Below are 15,873 nucleotides of genomic sequence, written 5' to 3'. Positions count from 1 at the left end.
ACATGAGCAAAAATTTGAGGTAGCTAAAGCTAACACCCAAACTTGAAAATCCTTGCCTGCTTCTAGTGAATTTCTCACAATTTCCAGAATTTGGGGGCTAAGTTTCCTAAATGCATGTTAACTATTGCATTAATACTCTTAAATTGATTAAATGGTCTGAAATGGAAGAAATTTAACTAACAACCTCTTTTCCTTCCTAGGTGGCAAATGTTTCTATATTTTATCTTTTTTATGCTAAAAAGTATTTGTTTTATTAATTAGTAATAGATTTCCACCTAAATTATATAGGCATTATATTACAGATTAAGAAAAATGATCAATGATGTTAAAGTCAAAAATGGAATTATTTCTTGAGAAAATACAAAGTGCAAATGAGAACATTAATTCAAATAAAAATTAAACATCAGAGTTTCAAATCTATCCATCTCTCAGCTTATTCAGAACATGAATAAATCAAGATTTTCTTCTGTGAAACTAGTATCCTTAAGAGAGAATTTATAGACTTTCATCAAGAAAAGCAGAAAGGGGCTTCCCTGGTGGCGCAGTGGTTGAGAGTCCACCTGCCGATGCAGGGGACACAGGTTTGTGCCCCGGTCCGGGAAGATCCCACATGCCGTGGAGCGGCTGGGCCCGTGAGCCATGGCCGCTGAGCCTGCGCGTCCAGAGCCTGTGCTCCGCAACGGGAGAGGCCACAACAGTGAGAGGCCAGCGTACCGTGAAAAAAAAAAAAAAAAGGAACCTTCTGATCTGCTTAATGGGGTCATCAACTGTAACAGCAACTCCATGTGGACTGTGCACCAATTTCCAGTGGAGATGCTGTTACTTTTGATGGCTACCAACTCACTTCAATGTAGAGGCGTATTCAAGAAACACAAAAAAAATTATGGTCACTTGAGTCTCATTTGATTAAGGAGGAAAAAGAAGACAGCCTTTCATGCCGTCTTTAAAAATTGACAAATAATTAAGAATTAACATCCATTTTTAAAAATTAACTGTTATGTCACTTAAAGGACCAAAAATGGAAGAGGATTAGAGTCATTATTCAGAAATGGTGTACAGGAAAATGACCTATGAATTGACAGACAGTATGGTTGTTTGTCTGTCATTTCTGTAGGCCAATATTCTGTATATCTCTGTGACTTCAGAATCAACTACACCATGCAAGCAACACAACGGCAGATGCACAGAAAAGAATCTGTTACATACCATGTAAATGTATTGACTATAAATAAAACATAAATGATACCTAAAGAAAATCTGCTTCTGTTTCTCTGACAAAGCTCACATTTATTTCACCTAGGTCACTGACCAATCCATCTATGTACCATTTTATTGTAGTGATTAAATAATGGTCAAATAAACCAGCTTGCTCTACTTACTAATACGTACATTGGTCCACTTGAATCACTTCAAGGAAACACCCTAAAAATCCTGCTCTCTAAATATGGAAAAGAATGAGGAACAATGGCAGCGTCTTATAAAGGTTTCCTTAAAAGAAAACTCTCCAGTGTGGAATTTTAAGCAATTCTTGTGTAAACTTATCTCAACTTTAATTCTTAGTAAGGGAAATAAGATATTAGTTTTTATGTGATCAAGCTCTAAATTTTAAGAACAACATATGCAACAATATTTAGGCCAAACAATCTTAGCTCCAAGTTGTAATAATATTGCAATAGCCTTAAAATCACTTCCTGGTCTCTAACCTCTAGTTTCTTTTCCTAAAACATACCGTGACTCTTCATGCCTACTTAAAAGTTTAAATTCCTTAGCCTGGTATTTAAGACTCACTTCAATTTGCCCCAATCAATCTTTCTTAGGTGTTTATCTTTCTGTTCCCCTCACACAACCTGCAGCCCCATTATGGTTCCTGTAAACATGCTATGTTTTCCCCACTCTGGGTCCTCAGCTCCTAATCCCACCACCTTCCCCCATTTGCCACCTAATCCTCCAGGCCCTACTCAAATGCCATATCCTTTATAACTGAAGCAAATGAGCTGTTTTAGGGTTCAATATTTGTTCAAGGCAGAGCCTTTAGTTCTTCCCTCTGAACCATGTTGCCATAAGGTGTCAGATTACCCATGAAGCAGTGATACAAGGAACATTTCAAAGTGAAAAGGAACCTTCACACCAAGGATACTAAGAACTAACTAATACTGGCTAAAGGTAATTAAAAAAAAAAAACCAACAGTGTAGTCAACAATTTAAAAAAAACCTAAAACGCATATACTCACAAAAGTACCACCTAAAGAAATACTAATAATGTTGACAATGAAAAGCAGAACCTTTTTACAAAAATGATGATGAACCCCAAGGTAGGACATTCAACTCCGTCATCTCTCCATTACTTAAATTCTCCATTACTTGCTGGCATCCATGCCTTCAAAACTCTCACTAAATCCTCAACTGATGAAATGTGAAAATACCAAAACACAGTCAAACTCTTTGCTCATGTTCTAGAATAACTTAGTAAAATGTCCAAAACAAAATTACTCCAAAAAAAATGATAACCGAGGATGTATTCGCAAAAGAAATGATTAATATTCCCCTTTCCACATCTGTTAATAACAGCAACAATACTGAGAGCCACCTTAATTTACTAGAAGATAAACTAGCTAGATTATCAACCTCATCAAGAGCAGGGACCATGTCAGTCTTGTTTACTGCCTCAAAAAAGGGTCTAGTATATGATTAGGGAAAACAATCTTCTTTTTACTGTATAAGCTTTTCTACTCTGAATTGTTCACTAGGTTCATGTACTATCTTTCCAAATTAAAAAAAAATTAAGGAAAAAAGAAATAACTAGGAATGTAATCATCACTAGAGTTAATTATGTGCATTCAATTATATTATAGTTTCTTAAATTTTAAATTACCTATACAATTACCTAATGCCATTTCTACTGAGAGGGAGCGTAGACTCGGAGTGAAAGACTGACACTAATTCCTGAAGAAAAATCACATACTGGGCTCCACCACTCAACACTGCTTATCTCTGGGCTCCTGACACCTTATCCCAGCACAGGGCACAGTCAGGGATAATGAATTCTCATAGGAAAATATTCACGGTCTTTGCTTCTACGTATCAATACTGAAAAAATAATCCAGTGTTTGTTAAAATTTCATCCATCTGAAAGGATCTTTCTGAAATTTATATTTTACTCCCCTCAAAAAAGATAGCCATTTTAGAATATTTTATTTAACATATATCAAGAGTTTTCAATAGTCCACTATTTTTCCATTTTTGAAGAAAATACAACTCACTTTAAAATGTTGAAAATTTTAGAAAGAGTTCTACCTGTTGATCAAGAATTCATCTTTTGTCTTATGATGAAACACAGGAATTGGAACACCCCAAACTCTTTGCCTTGATATACACCAATATGGCCGCCTGTCCATCATTTCAACCATGGCATTCAGTGCTGATCCAGGAATAAATTTCACTTTTTTAAACAATTCCTGCAATTGATTCACAAATCAAGTCCAGTGAGAGAAAGCAGAACAAATTTTCTAGAACTGCCACTATTTATCCTAATACAGTTCTTTATTTTAGAGGTTTATAGTCATTTACATGCCCCCTTCCCCCACCAAAAAGAAACTAATCTAAAAACACCATAGATTTCAGAGCAAATGAGACAATGTTAAAATAGGACCACAAATGATCTAATAAATAACATCCAGAGCAGACTTCACCTTTGGAGGATGTGACAAGAAATTTTATACTAATTTCCAAGCACCCTAGATCAAAACTGGTAATAACAGGTTTAGTAGAAGTATTATACTTTATTAAACTACAGTTAAAATCAATTCAAACTTGATTTCAATAATTCTTCTTTAAATGCTTAAGAAATAAGCTACTATCTTAGGTGGACAAACAAGGACTGCAATGTAACCTAATTTTACATAGTATGGTTTACAACATAGAAAACACTTTCTCAAAATAAGTTACTTCCTATTTACTGGCTGTCTCTCAAGGACTCTCCTTCCCTCCACCTCCCGCCCCCAAAAGTTGTAAACTACTAGCATTTGCTTTCATTTGTTAATTACCAAGAAAAGAATTGTATAGCAAAAATGTTTAAAAATATCCGTAAGTGAAAATATAACTTCATTTTAAAAAGTCTCAAAGAAAGTCTCTCTACCCATCAATAAAAACATTTTTACATTTTTAGAGCATGTTTAAACAGTTTCCTCGCTTACCTGAACCACCAGAAATCCCCTCCCCCAAAGCCCTTTGTAGCACCACCTACTGGTAGAATGGCAACATTCGCAATTTATTTTGATTAAAAATTGAAACGTGATACTGACTTGATATTTGATTTTGTTAAGGAATAACTATTATTTTTTTTAAGTGGTAAAAATGGCATTAAAATTATGTTTTAATTCTAAATGTCAGATATACATGATGAAATATTTATGGAAAACATAATGCCTAAAAGTTGCTTTAAAATAATACAATGGGTAGGAAGTGTAGATAATGGGTAGGGATGCAGATAAAAATAAAATTGGCAAAAAGGTGATTATTGTTGAAGTTGGGTGATGGAAACATGGCAGTACATTATTCTCTCTATTTCTGCGAGGAACAACTGAAAATTTTCTATAAAGAAGTTAAAAAAAAATATGGCTTCAGCGTATTGCATCAGCATCAGACTCAGATGTTCTGCAACAAAAATCCGTGCAGAGCTGAAAGTTACAAATTATAACATTTACAGGTAAGAAAAACAGCCTTCACAGAAATGTAAAAAACAGAAGAAAACAAACGGTCCATAGCACAGTTATCCACTCTACATGAATGTAGAAAGCATAAATTGCTTGCATAGCTTTGGCACGGACCCCAGATTGCCATGTCAACAAATGAACCAACTAATATTAGCAATGTTACATGCAAGCTGTAAAGCAAAATATCTGTATACTCAGCCTGGTTACCAAATATATATTTGAGTTCTTTCATTTAATAGAATCAAGTTGTTCATGAGATATACACACACACAGATACATAAACGTATTGAATGAAAGAGCTCAAATATATATTAATATTTAAAATGCCAGTTATAAAATATTTGTTAACTCAAAAGAAATAGCTTTTCAAATGAACTGCAATTTCAATTTTAAGGAAGCAAAGAGTTTTAAAAGAGTTTTGCTGAATGCCCACTACGTGCCAGACACTGTTCTGGGAACTTTTATTCACTTATCTTGTGAGGTAGGCATTATTATCACTTTTATACAGATGAGGAAACTGAGGTTCTGAGAGGTTAAACAATTTGCTGAAGTCCTAATTCTATGCTATTTTCACTACACTGGGCAGGAAATTAGAGCAAGTTAAACTCTTTAAGCATGTATAATGAAGGGATGGAAACCCAAGGTCCTTCCAGATCTAAAATTCTACAAGTTTATGAAACCAAATAATAATAGCATTAATCCCTTCTACTCCCAAAACCCTACCCCAACCTCACATGTAAACCTTTCATACTGAGGGAATGATAAACCCAGCCCTTACAGTAGGATGCCTTTTATACCTTGGCTGTAGTCTTAATATCCGTGATATTTACAAACCACTGCTTGCTGGCACGAATAACTACTGGTTTCTTAGTCCTCCAGTCATAGGGATAGCTGTGTACCAATTTTTCCTCTTTCAACAAATTCTTTGCAGCCTGAAGCATCTTTATAACTTAAAAAACAATTAATAACAATTTACATTAGACACAATTAAAAAGCACTATGAAAATCCTAATAACTCTCTAAACTCCCAGGGAGTACTAAATCTGGGCCAACAGGTGACAGTAAGAGTAGCCATCTACCAGGTAGCAAAGGCATAATCTGGGAATCTCCGGGCAATAAAAGCAGAAACTGTAAAACCTTAATCAGACTCCAAATTATGCCATTCCCATGGCTCTTCTTTTCAAAGATGACAGAATACATCTAGAATTCTACATCTCAAATTCAGAGTCACAATCTTTCATACTATGAATCTTAAAATGGTCTGCAGGTAATCCAGAAGAAACCAGGTATACTGAGTTGAATTCTGTCCCCCCAAAAGATAGGTTCAAGTCCTGGCCCCTAGTACTTGTGAATGTGACCTTATTTGGAAATAGGGTCTTTGTAGATGTAATCTGCAATTAAGATGAGGTCACACTGGATTAGAGTGGGCCCTAATTCCAATGCCTGGTGTCCTTCTAAGAAGAAAGGACACACAGAGCAAAGAAGAACATGTTATAATAGAGGCAGACTGGAGTGATACAGCTATAAACCAAAGAATGCCAAGGATTACCAGGAGCCACCAGAAGCCAGGAAGAGGCAAACATGAATTTTTCCATAGAGCTTTCAGAGGGAGCAGAGCCTGGCCAACACCTTTGATTTCAGACTTCTTGCCTCCAGAACTGTGAGAGAATAAGTTTCTGTTGTTTTAAGCCACCAAATTTATGGTAACTTGTGACAGGAGCCCTAGAAAATTAATATACCAGATCTAATTAGCCTTAGTCTTAGTGTGGGCAAAGAAAGGTTTTCATAGTACCTGGTCCTTGGATCCATATTTATAGAAAGGCAGAAAGAAAACTCAAGACTGGAGGACCCCTAAAATTGTTGATACATCAACTATCCTATATGTATCAGTGATATAAGGGTTACAAACGGAGTGCGAGTGTCTGATTCACAGTCAGCATCTAGTCCCAAGGTTGATTTCATCCTTCCACAAAACTAACACTGCTGATGACTATCTTTATAGCCCTAAAATAACATCACTCTCTGTTGACTGCCTTGATTTCCTTAAACAAGTAGAGCAACTTCAAAGCAAAAGATGAAAAAGTGCCAAACTCCATTTTAAACCATGTGGCAAAATAAAATATAAATAAAATATAATTTTAGCTTTTTGTTTGTTGAAAGTACAAAATGAGAGAATTGTCAGCAAAGGTTACTTCTGGCTGCTTTTCAGAAAATACATATTTATGATACCAACATAAACAGTACTCACCCGCATCTGTTCCCTCTTCAAGAACAGCTTTGTTTTGCAGTTCAGGACCCGCAGCATCTGTGAAGACTCCATCTTCATTCACTAAACAATCCTAAAAAGAGTCATTTTGAACAATTAAAATAAAGTATCAAGACATTTCATCTTATGACAATATCTAGCAAAGCAGTATACTATATAAAACATCTCATTATAGTCTAGTCTTTCACTACACTGAAAATTTGGATACTTCTTATTCAGTCAATCAGAATTTGTGAATTTACACATTTAAATCACCAAAGGCAAAATGTATTATTAAAACATACACCTAAAGTTTAATTACAAAAAGTAACAAAATATACTAAAAACCTCAATTTACAGATCTATGACAGTGTACATACATTGTGACGACTTTGAGACTTGCCTTTAGCTAAATGGAAAAACTTGCTAAGTAACTGACGTGTGTAAAATAAATTTAGAGAAGACTGTTTAGTCTGAAAAAAATTTAAAAACCGGCTCTTTTCAACTATTTAGTAAAACCCACTTGCCATTTTTCAGGGATTGAAAGTAATTTGTCTATGTGACTTAATACTTGGAAAAAAAAATGCCTCCATTTCCTATGCATTCTTCAATTCTAACTCTGGGACAATTTTGTGCTAATTCTGAGAAATCGTTCTCAATTAGTATGAGTTAATGAGGCTTTGGAGGCTTATTGCACAGAAGCATTTCACAACTTAACTACGATGACAAAAATTATTATTATCAAAAGTAAAGACATTAGTTAGGGTTTATCGCTTTAATTCTTCAAAAGCAATAATTTAAAAGGAAAAAAGAGGAGCAGTACCATGGACAAGTTGTGTTGAGAAGCTACACTGTAATCTTCCATACCATGAGCTGGGGCTGTGTGAACCAACCCTGTTCCTTTTGTCATGGTCACATGACTGGCAGGTAAAAGAGGAGACACCCTCTCAGAAATGAAAGGATGAGCACAAGTACCATTTTCCAAGTCAACACCTGTGCGGAAAGAAAGCCACAATTAAGAATTATTTTAGGGCTTCCCTGGTGGCGCAGTGGTTGAGAGTCTGCCTGCCGATGCAGGGGACACGGGTTCGTGCCCTGGTCCGGGAAGATCCCACATGCCGCGGAGCAGCTGGGCCCGTGAGCCATGGCCACTAAGCCTGCGCGTCCGGAGCCTGTGCTCCACAGCGGGAGAGGCCACAACATGAGAGGCCCCCATACAGCAAAAAAAAAAAAAGAATTATTTTCTATAGCAATTCTTCTACCTCTTTAAGATTAGCAATAGACATCAGCTGAAAAGAGCAGAATCTGGGATAAGACTGGGCTCAAATTCTGGCTTTCCCTTTTATTTGTTCTGTGACCTTCAGGAATCTATAAAATGTGAACAATTACGGTTCCTACCTCAGAGGTCTGCTGTGAACATAAACTGGGTTAATGCACGTTAAGCATTTTGGGTACTTATCACAATACTTGCCACACTGTAAATGCTTTAAAATATTAGCAATTATTATAAAAAATAATCAAATGAATCCAAAAAAACTTCTCTAATTTATGTGCAGTTATGTACCTTTTAGAATAGAGGACAAAAAATTCTAGATCAACAGGTCAATGACTAGTACGTTCTAATACTATCTCTGCGGGAACTCGTAGCTTTTCATAATGTTACCCTAAAAAGGTAAGAGATGATAAATAATACCCGACAGTTACTGGGCACCCACATGTACTAGACTCAACATAAATTCTTACCTCATCTTCATAATACTACAAAGCAGCTAACCTTATCCCCAATTTACAAATCAGAAAACAAGAAAATATAGGCCACGAATGAGAAGTATATATATTCCTCTGAAACATGGTGGCTAAAAATGGCAATAATTAATTTTTCACAAAGTAATAATTTGAAACAATAATGCAGTCTAGAAAAATGACCTTTAAATTTAACCTTAATACTTTCAGAAACCCTTTGAGAAGCCACTCAACTTCTGTAACCACATCTAACATGTCAAGGAAGTCTATTAATACCTTTTGCACTTAAAAAAGAGGTGGGCTGTGGTTAATAATACTGTGCTGTATATTTGAAAGTTACTAAGGGATTAGATCTTAAAAGTGCTCATCACAACAAAAAAAATTTGCAACTATGTGTGATGATGGATGTTAACTAGACTTATGGTGATCATTTCACAATATATACAAATATTGAATCATTATTTTGAATGCCTGAAACTAATATAATGTTATATATCAATTACATATCAATTTTTTTAAAAAAGAAGTGAGAGAGGTGTATGGAGTAAAGAATATACTGGAGCCTCTAAGTTACCTAATGCACCAACAAGGTCCAAAGGGTATTAAATATTAAACATTCTGGAGCTTCTTTCATGCCTTTGGCATTAAAAACCTTTTGATTTTTGTTAAGTTTGTTTAAACCTCTAACTGGCTTATATCTAAAGCAGTGCATTTTGAGGCCTTCCTTACTTTGCTAGACAATCTTTCCATTTTTGAGTATCTATTCTTGTGATTTTTTTTTTCTTTTGTAAGAAACTCAAAGATATACCATCCCTAAGGATCAAAGGTAATTTTAAACTTCCCTAGATTTCCAGTTATATTTCTTTTTTTTTTAACATCTTTATTGGAGTATAATTGCTTTACAATGGTGTGTTAGTTTCTGCTTTGTAACAAAGTGAATCAGTTATACATATACATATGTTCCCATATCTCCTCCCTCTTGCGTCTCCCTCCCTCCCACCCTCCCTTCCCCACCCCTCTAGGTGATCACAAAGCACCGAGCTGATCTCCCTGTGCTATGCGGCTGCTTCCCACTAGCTATCTATTTTACGTTTGGTAGTGTATATATGTCCATGCCACTCTCTCACTTTGTCACAGCTTACCCTTCCCCCTCCCCATATCCTCAAGTCCATTCTCTAGTAGGTCTGTGTCTTTATTCCCGTCTTGCCCCTAGGTTCTTCAGGACCTTTTTTTTTCCCCTGAGACTCCATATATATGTGTTAGCATATGGTATTTGTTTTTCTCTGACTTGCTTCACTCTGTATGACAGACTCTAGGTCCATCCATCTCATTACAAATAGCTCAATTTCGTTTCTTTTTATGGCTGAGTAATATTCCATTGTATATAGGTGCCACATCTTCTTTATCCATTCATCTGCTGATGTACACTTAGGTTGCTTCCATGTCCTGGCTACTGTACATAGAGCTGCAATGAACATTTTGGTACATGACTCTTTTTGAATTATGGTTTTCTCAGGGTATATGCCCAGTAGTGAGATTGCTGGGTCGTATGGTAGTTCTATTTTGTAGATTTTTAAGGAACCTCCATACTGTTCTCCATAGTGGCTGTATCAATTTACATCCCCACCAACAGTGCAAGAGGGTTCCCTTTTCTCCACACCCTCTCCAACATTTATTGTTTGTAGATTTTTTTTGATGATGGCCATTCTGACTGGTATGAGATGATATCTCATTGTAGTTTTGATTTGCATTTCTCTAATGATTAATGATGTTGAGCATTCTTTCATCCATAGTTATATTTCAAAATCAGCCACTATTTCAGAAGTCCCAAATTATAGCTTACTAAGGATCCTTTTGATAGAAATGCTATCTTGGGAATAACTTTCAGAATTTATTCTATTTCCTTATTAAAATCATATACCCCAAAATAAATGTATTTATTTCCTTCCTTGCTCCTTTCATCAAATCAGATAAAAGTAATTTTCAATAATTTAATTTTGAATAAAATTTTAGAGGGAAATTTGTACATTATATGTTGTACAAAGGGCATCTGTCTAATTTTCCACTGGATATTTGCCAAAAATGTTTTTTTAATCTATTGTGCCTTTGTCAATGTTCACATTTTCTATACTCCTATCATGTTCAATGCATATTCTCCTTCAGTTTAATTAATGTAAAATATATTCTAGAAAAGTAGAGGCCATATCTATTTTGATTCACAATAAGAAATCTTCAGCAAGGTACTAAACTAAGATCAACCCAATATTTTGATGACTTTGATGGTCAGAATACCTGTAAATCCTTACCAGAAAATGTTGAAATAACCTCAAATGTTGTTTCCAAAGTAGAAGCAACAGATGTTACTTTATCTGCAGCTAAAACGTAGAAGTCTCCAGATTTGGAACACTTCACAACAGCATACCTAAAATAAAATTTTAGGAGTAAATTACTAATTATGAAAAAAGAAAAACCACAGATAACATTTTAAATGTTTTACATTATTTTAGAAAAACTAACTTTAAGATCAAAAAAGTACTATTTTCAAGGGACTTCATTCCTTACATTTCTGTTTTCTTTTCCAAAAAAGGTAGAAATAAGGTCTTAAGTAGAATCCTCTAAAGCTTAATAAAATCTATATGAACTGAAACTTATAATTTTTTTTTTTTTTTTTTGGTGGAACGTGGGCCTCTCATTGTTGTGGCCTCTCCCATTGCGGAGCACAGGCTCCGGACGCACAGGCTCAGCAGCCATGGCTCACGGGCCTAGCCGCTCCGCGGCATGTGGGATCTTCCTGGACCAGGGCACGAACCCGTGTCGCCTGCAACGGCAGGCGGACTCTCAATCACTGCACCACCAGGGAAGCCCTATAATCTTTAATCTATATGAACTAAAGCTTAATAAAATCTATATGAACTAAGTTATAATTCACTAATTTTAAAAGGATTAAATAAGATCAAAATAATGCTAAAAATGGAATTGATCCTATTTGTGAATAAAACAAAAATTGCAATAATATACCTACTTTGATTCTGGCATATAACAAACAGCCTGATTGGCTGGAATTGTCCAAGGCTGGGTGGTCCAGACTAAGAAACTAACAGGAGATGAACCATCTGTGAAAATAAAATTTCAAATATGCTAGCAAATCAAATGTTATAATTCCATAACTTTAATAAACTCAAGCAACAGATAAATCTTACCTATAAGAGATGCCAACTTAGGAGAAGGTTTCAAGAGAGGAAATTTTACATATACTGAGCAACTGACATGCTCTGGATTATATTCAAGTTCTGCTTCAGCCAATGCAGTCCTAAGGTTTAAAAATATTAAACATAAATATTTGGAACCCTCACAAAATTCTCCCCTTGAACACCAAAAAGACATAAATACCTTGATGAGGGAGACCAAAACACAGGTTTATAAGATCGATAAATCAAGCCCTATAAAAGACAAAGAAAAATGAAAGCTGGAATTCTGTAACACATATTTTAACATACTCAAAGAAAAAAAAAACTTTTATTACCTTATCATACATTTCATAGAAAATTCTCAACTGTCTGGCTTCATATCTTCCATCAAATGTATAGTAGCAATTATTCCAATCTGCCATTATTCCCCAACGAATAAATGCCGATTTCTGTTTCTCAATTGCTGCCTTAGCGAATGATCTAGCTAAAAACAATAAAGAAACAAAAAGCTTTTGAAAACAAATTAATTCAAATTCTTAAACGTGGTTTAGCATGTATCTCTCTAAATGCACGTACTGTACACAATTTAGACTATAAAAATTTTTAATAGGAAAATTATCTGAAAGTTAAAGTGTTCAGAAGATACCTATAACAAATTCTAAAATTAACTAAAATTTCAAAAGTTAAAATTTTGTTACCATCTCCTCTATTATTGAGAGATCATAAAATGGCCTTACTTTTAGAAAAAATAAACTGGAAAAGTTATTCTTCATATTTCTCAGTTTAAGAAAAGGTCAGAGAACAATTCTTATTTCATTATATATACACACAAACAAAATTAACCAGTACAACCAATAATACTCTTTCATAAGGAAGTATGAAATCTTCACAATCATATCCAATTATAAAATAGTTTAGGGACTTCCCTGGTGGCACAGTGGTTAAGAATCCCCCTGCCAATGCAGGGGACACAGGTTCGAGCCCTGTTCCAGGAAGATCCTACATGCCATGGAGCAACTAAGCCTGTGTGCCACAACTACTGAGCCTGTGCTCTAGCCCATAAGACACAACTACTGAGCCTGAGAGCCACAACTACTGAAGCCCATGTGCCTAGAGCCCGTGGCCTGCAACAAGAGAAGCTGCCACAATAAGAAACCCATGCACCACAACGAAGAGTAGCCCCCGCTCATCGCAACTAGAGAAAGCCCGCACACAGCAGTAAAGACCCAAAGCAGCCAAAAGTAAATAAATAAATAAACACTGAGGAGCCCTTAAAAAAAAAAAAAAAAAACAGTTTAACATATAAGAACAGAAGGGGGACTTCCCTCGTGGCATAGTGGTTAAGAATCCGTCTGCCAATGCAGGGGACACGGGTTCGATCCCTGGTCCAGGAAGACCCCACATGCCGCAGAGCAACTAAGCCCGTGCGCCACAACCACTGAGCCTGCGCTCTAGAGCCCATGAGCCACAACTACTGACCCCTGTGTCACAACTACTGAAGCCTGTGCACCTAGAGCCCGTGCTCCACAACAAGAGAAGCCACCGCAATGAGAAAACCGCGCACAACGAAGAGAAGGCCTGGCTCGTCGCAACTAGCGAAAGCCTGTGTGTAGCAACGAAGACCCAATGCAGCCAAAAAAATTAATTAATTAAAAAAAAAAGAAAAAGGATAGAAGAGTCCTCCCTGACACATTCTATGGAAGGAAAGGATCAAAAAAAGAGGTCTTTCAAAACAATTTTTAATTTAAAATTTACTTTTGGTTTAGCACCTAAAATAGGTCAAGTCCTAGCCAAGAAAGTAAATAAAAACATTGACCAAAACCATAATTTCAACAAAATGTGAAGACTAAAGAACTGAAAAATGTACTTGGATGTGTTCACAAATCTTTCCTTCATTTCTGAACATAAGTTCTCATAAAAGTCAATTACACAAAATCTTAATTTTCTTTGACACAAAGTGGTTTCCAACAGATGTCATTATAAGCGAAAAACAATAGCAAAAACCAAAACACAACAGGTGTCTTTGATAAAGCCCTGACTTTTCCAAGGAAGCAGTGTTTACAAATACCATTTTAAAACAGAAATAGAGATTATTTACCTTTCTCTCTAATTTCCATAGCTGAAAGATTCTGAGCTTTTCCACCAAGTTCTGATAATACTTTTATTTCAATGGGTAAGCCATGACAATCCCAGCCTGGCACAAAATGTATTTTGGAACCTCTCATCATATGGTATCGGTTGGCTATATCTTTCAAAATCTGCAAAGATAAAATGATAATCATCATTCACACATAAAGCATGTGGCCTACAATTTATATTCTCTTCTTAATATCATTTTAAAACACTAAGAAAACCTAATTTTAATAAGATTTATATAGAATTATCTATTAAACCTACCAACTCCCTCAAGTTCTACATAAACACAAGAGTAACAAATACCTGATTTTTAAAATGCCATTAACTCCCCCAGAAGGAAGTTGAATTATAAAAGATTCTAAAGTGAAAAACATTACATCCACATTTACTAATCTGTTTGTAAAGCTGGAGTATGCAAATATGCAAACCATACTACCTTTTTAAGAAATGATTTGAGGGCTTCCCTGGTGGCGCAGTGGTTAAGAATCCACCTGCCAATGCAGGGGACACGGGTTCAAGCCCTGGTCTGGGAAGATCCCACATGCCGCGGAGCAACTAAGCCTGTGTGCCACAACTACTGAAGCCCACGCGTCTAGAGCCCGTGCTCTACTACAAGAGAAGCCACTGCAATGAGAAGCCTGCACACTGCAACGCAGAGTAGACCCCACTCGCCACAACTAGAGAAAGCCCACGCACAGCAACGAAGACCCAACACAGCCATAAATTAATTACTTAATTATTTTAAAAAAGAAATAATTCGAACTTTCTAAATATCAGAGTACAAATTTGCTTTACTCTTTTGAAAAAAATTATTAATGTGAATAATCCAATATTATGTATATTTAGTTAATAAATATCACAGAATCAATGCAGAATTTATAATGCACTCAGAGTATGAAATATCACGGTTAACTTTTGTTTTTTTTTTTTTTGGCCACACCTCACGCAGCATGTGGAACTTCCCTGATCAGGGATCAAACCTGAACCCACTGCAGTGGAAGCATGCATGGAATCTTAACCACTGGACCACCAGGGAAGTCCATGGTTAACTCTGTTATTACTAAAACCCTAAATAAAACAATAGACCTCTTCACTTAGTATAGTTCTAGAACTGTTTCTCAGCTCATTTTAGATAGTAGGGGGCAGCAGAGTCTTTTAAAAAATATGTTACCACTAAGAAATGGGGGCGGGCTTCCCCGGTGGCGCAGTGGTTGAGAGTCCGCCTGCCGACGCAGGGGACATGGGTTCGTGCCCCGGTCCAGGAAGATCCCATGTGCCGCAGAGTGGCTGGGCCTGTGAGCCATGGCCGCTGAGCCTGCGCGTCTGGAGCCTGTGCTCCGCAACAGGAGAGGCCACAGCAGTGAGAGGCCCACATACCACAAAAATAAATAAATAAATAAATAAGCAAACAAACAAACAAATAAATAAATAAATAAAAATTAAAAATGGGGGCTCAGGGACTTCCCTGATGGTCCAGTGGTTAGGACTTCGCCATCAATTGCAGGGCGTGCAGGTTTGATCCCTGGTCTGGGAGCTAAGATCCCACATGCCTCTTGGCCAAAAAACCAAAACATAAAACAGAAGCAATATTGTAACAAATTCAATAAAGACTTTAAAATTGGTCCACATCAAAAAATAAAAATCTTAAAAAAATAAAAATAAAAAATGGGGGCTCAAAGACAAAGGACAGATTTGGCTCCAAGCTTAACTCCTTCTTCCCAAAACTGAACAGTGCAGTAGTCCAGAAAAATATTTCTTCCTTTCCATGTCTCTCAAAAGTAGAAAAGATAATACACATTCTTCCCACTCACCCCTTCTTCCACGAAAAAGTCTTTCAAACTTCTTACCA

The 15,873-nt window shown here is 36.2% G+C and overlaps 1 protein-coding gene across 2 annotated transcripts in view; it reads right to left on the bottom strand.

The window, feature by feature from the left end:
• IARS2 (isoleucyl-tRNA synthetase 2, mitochondrial) overlaps positions 1-15,873 on the bottom strand; it is a 68,722-nt gene that overhangs the window by 26,904 nt on the left and 25,945 nt on the right. For both annotated transcript variants that reach the window (XM_019920414.3, XM_073800465.1), the window contains 10 exons: positions 13,987-14,146; positions 12,224-12,372; positions 12,091-12,140; positions 11,901-12,010; positions 11,723-11,813; positions 11,007-11,122; positions 7,781-7,950; positions 6,961-7,051; positions 5,510-5,661; positions 3,295-3,455 (listed from right to left, as the gene is read on the bottom strand). In XM_019920414.3, coding sequence (XP_019775973.1) covers positions 3,295-3,455; positions 5,510-5,661; positions 6,961-7,051; positions 7,781-7,950; positions 11,007-11,122; positions 11,723-11,813; positions 11,901-12,010; positions 12,091-12,140; positions 12,224-12,372; positions 13,987-14,146 — 1,250 coding nt within the window. The remainder of the gene's footprint in view (positions 1-3,294; positions 3,456-5,509; positions 5,662-6,960; positions 7,052-7,780; positions 7,951-11,006; positions 11,123-11,722; positions 11,814-11,900; positions 12,011-12,090; positions 12,141-12,223; positions 12,373-13,986; positions 14,147-15,873) is intronic.

This window comes from Tursiops truncatus, chromosome 1, assembly GCF_011762595.2.
Source record: "Tursiops truncatus isolate mTurTru1 chromosome 1, mTurTru1.mat.Y, whole genome shotgun sequence".
Lineage (NCBI taxonomy): Eukaryota > Metazoa > Chordata > Mammalia > Artiodactyla > Delphinidae > Tursiops > Tursiops truncatus.
This window is presented reverse-complemented; position numbering and strand designations above follow the sequence as displayed.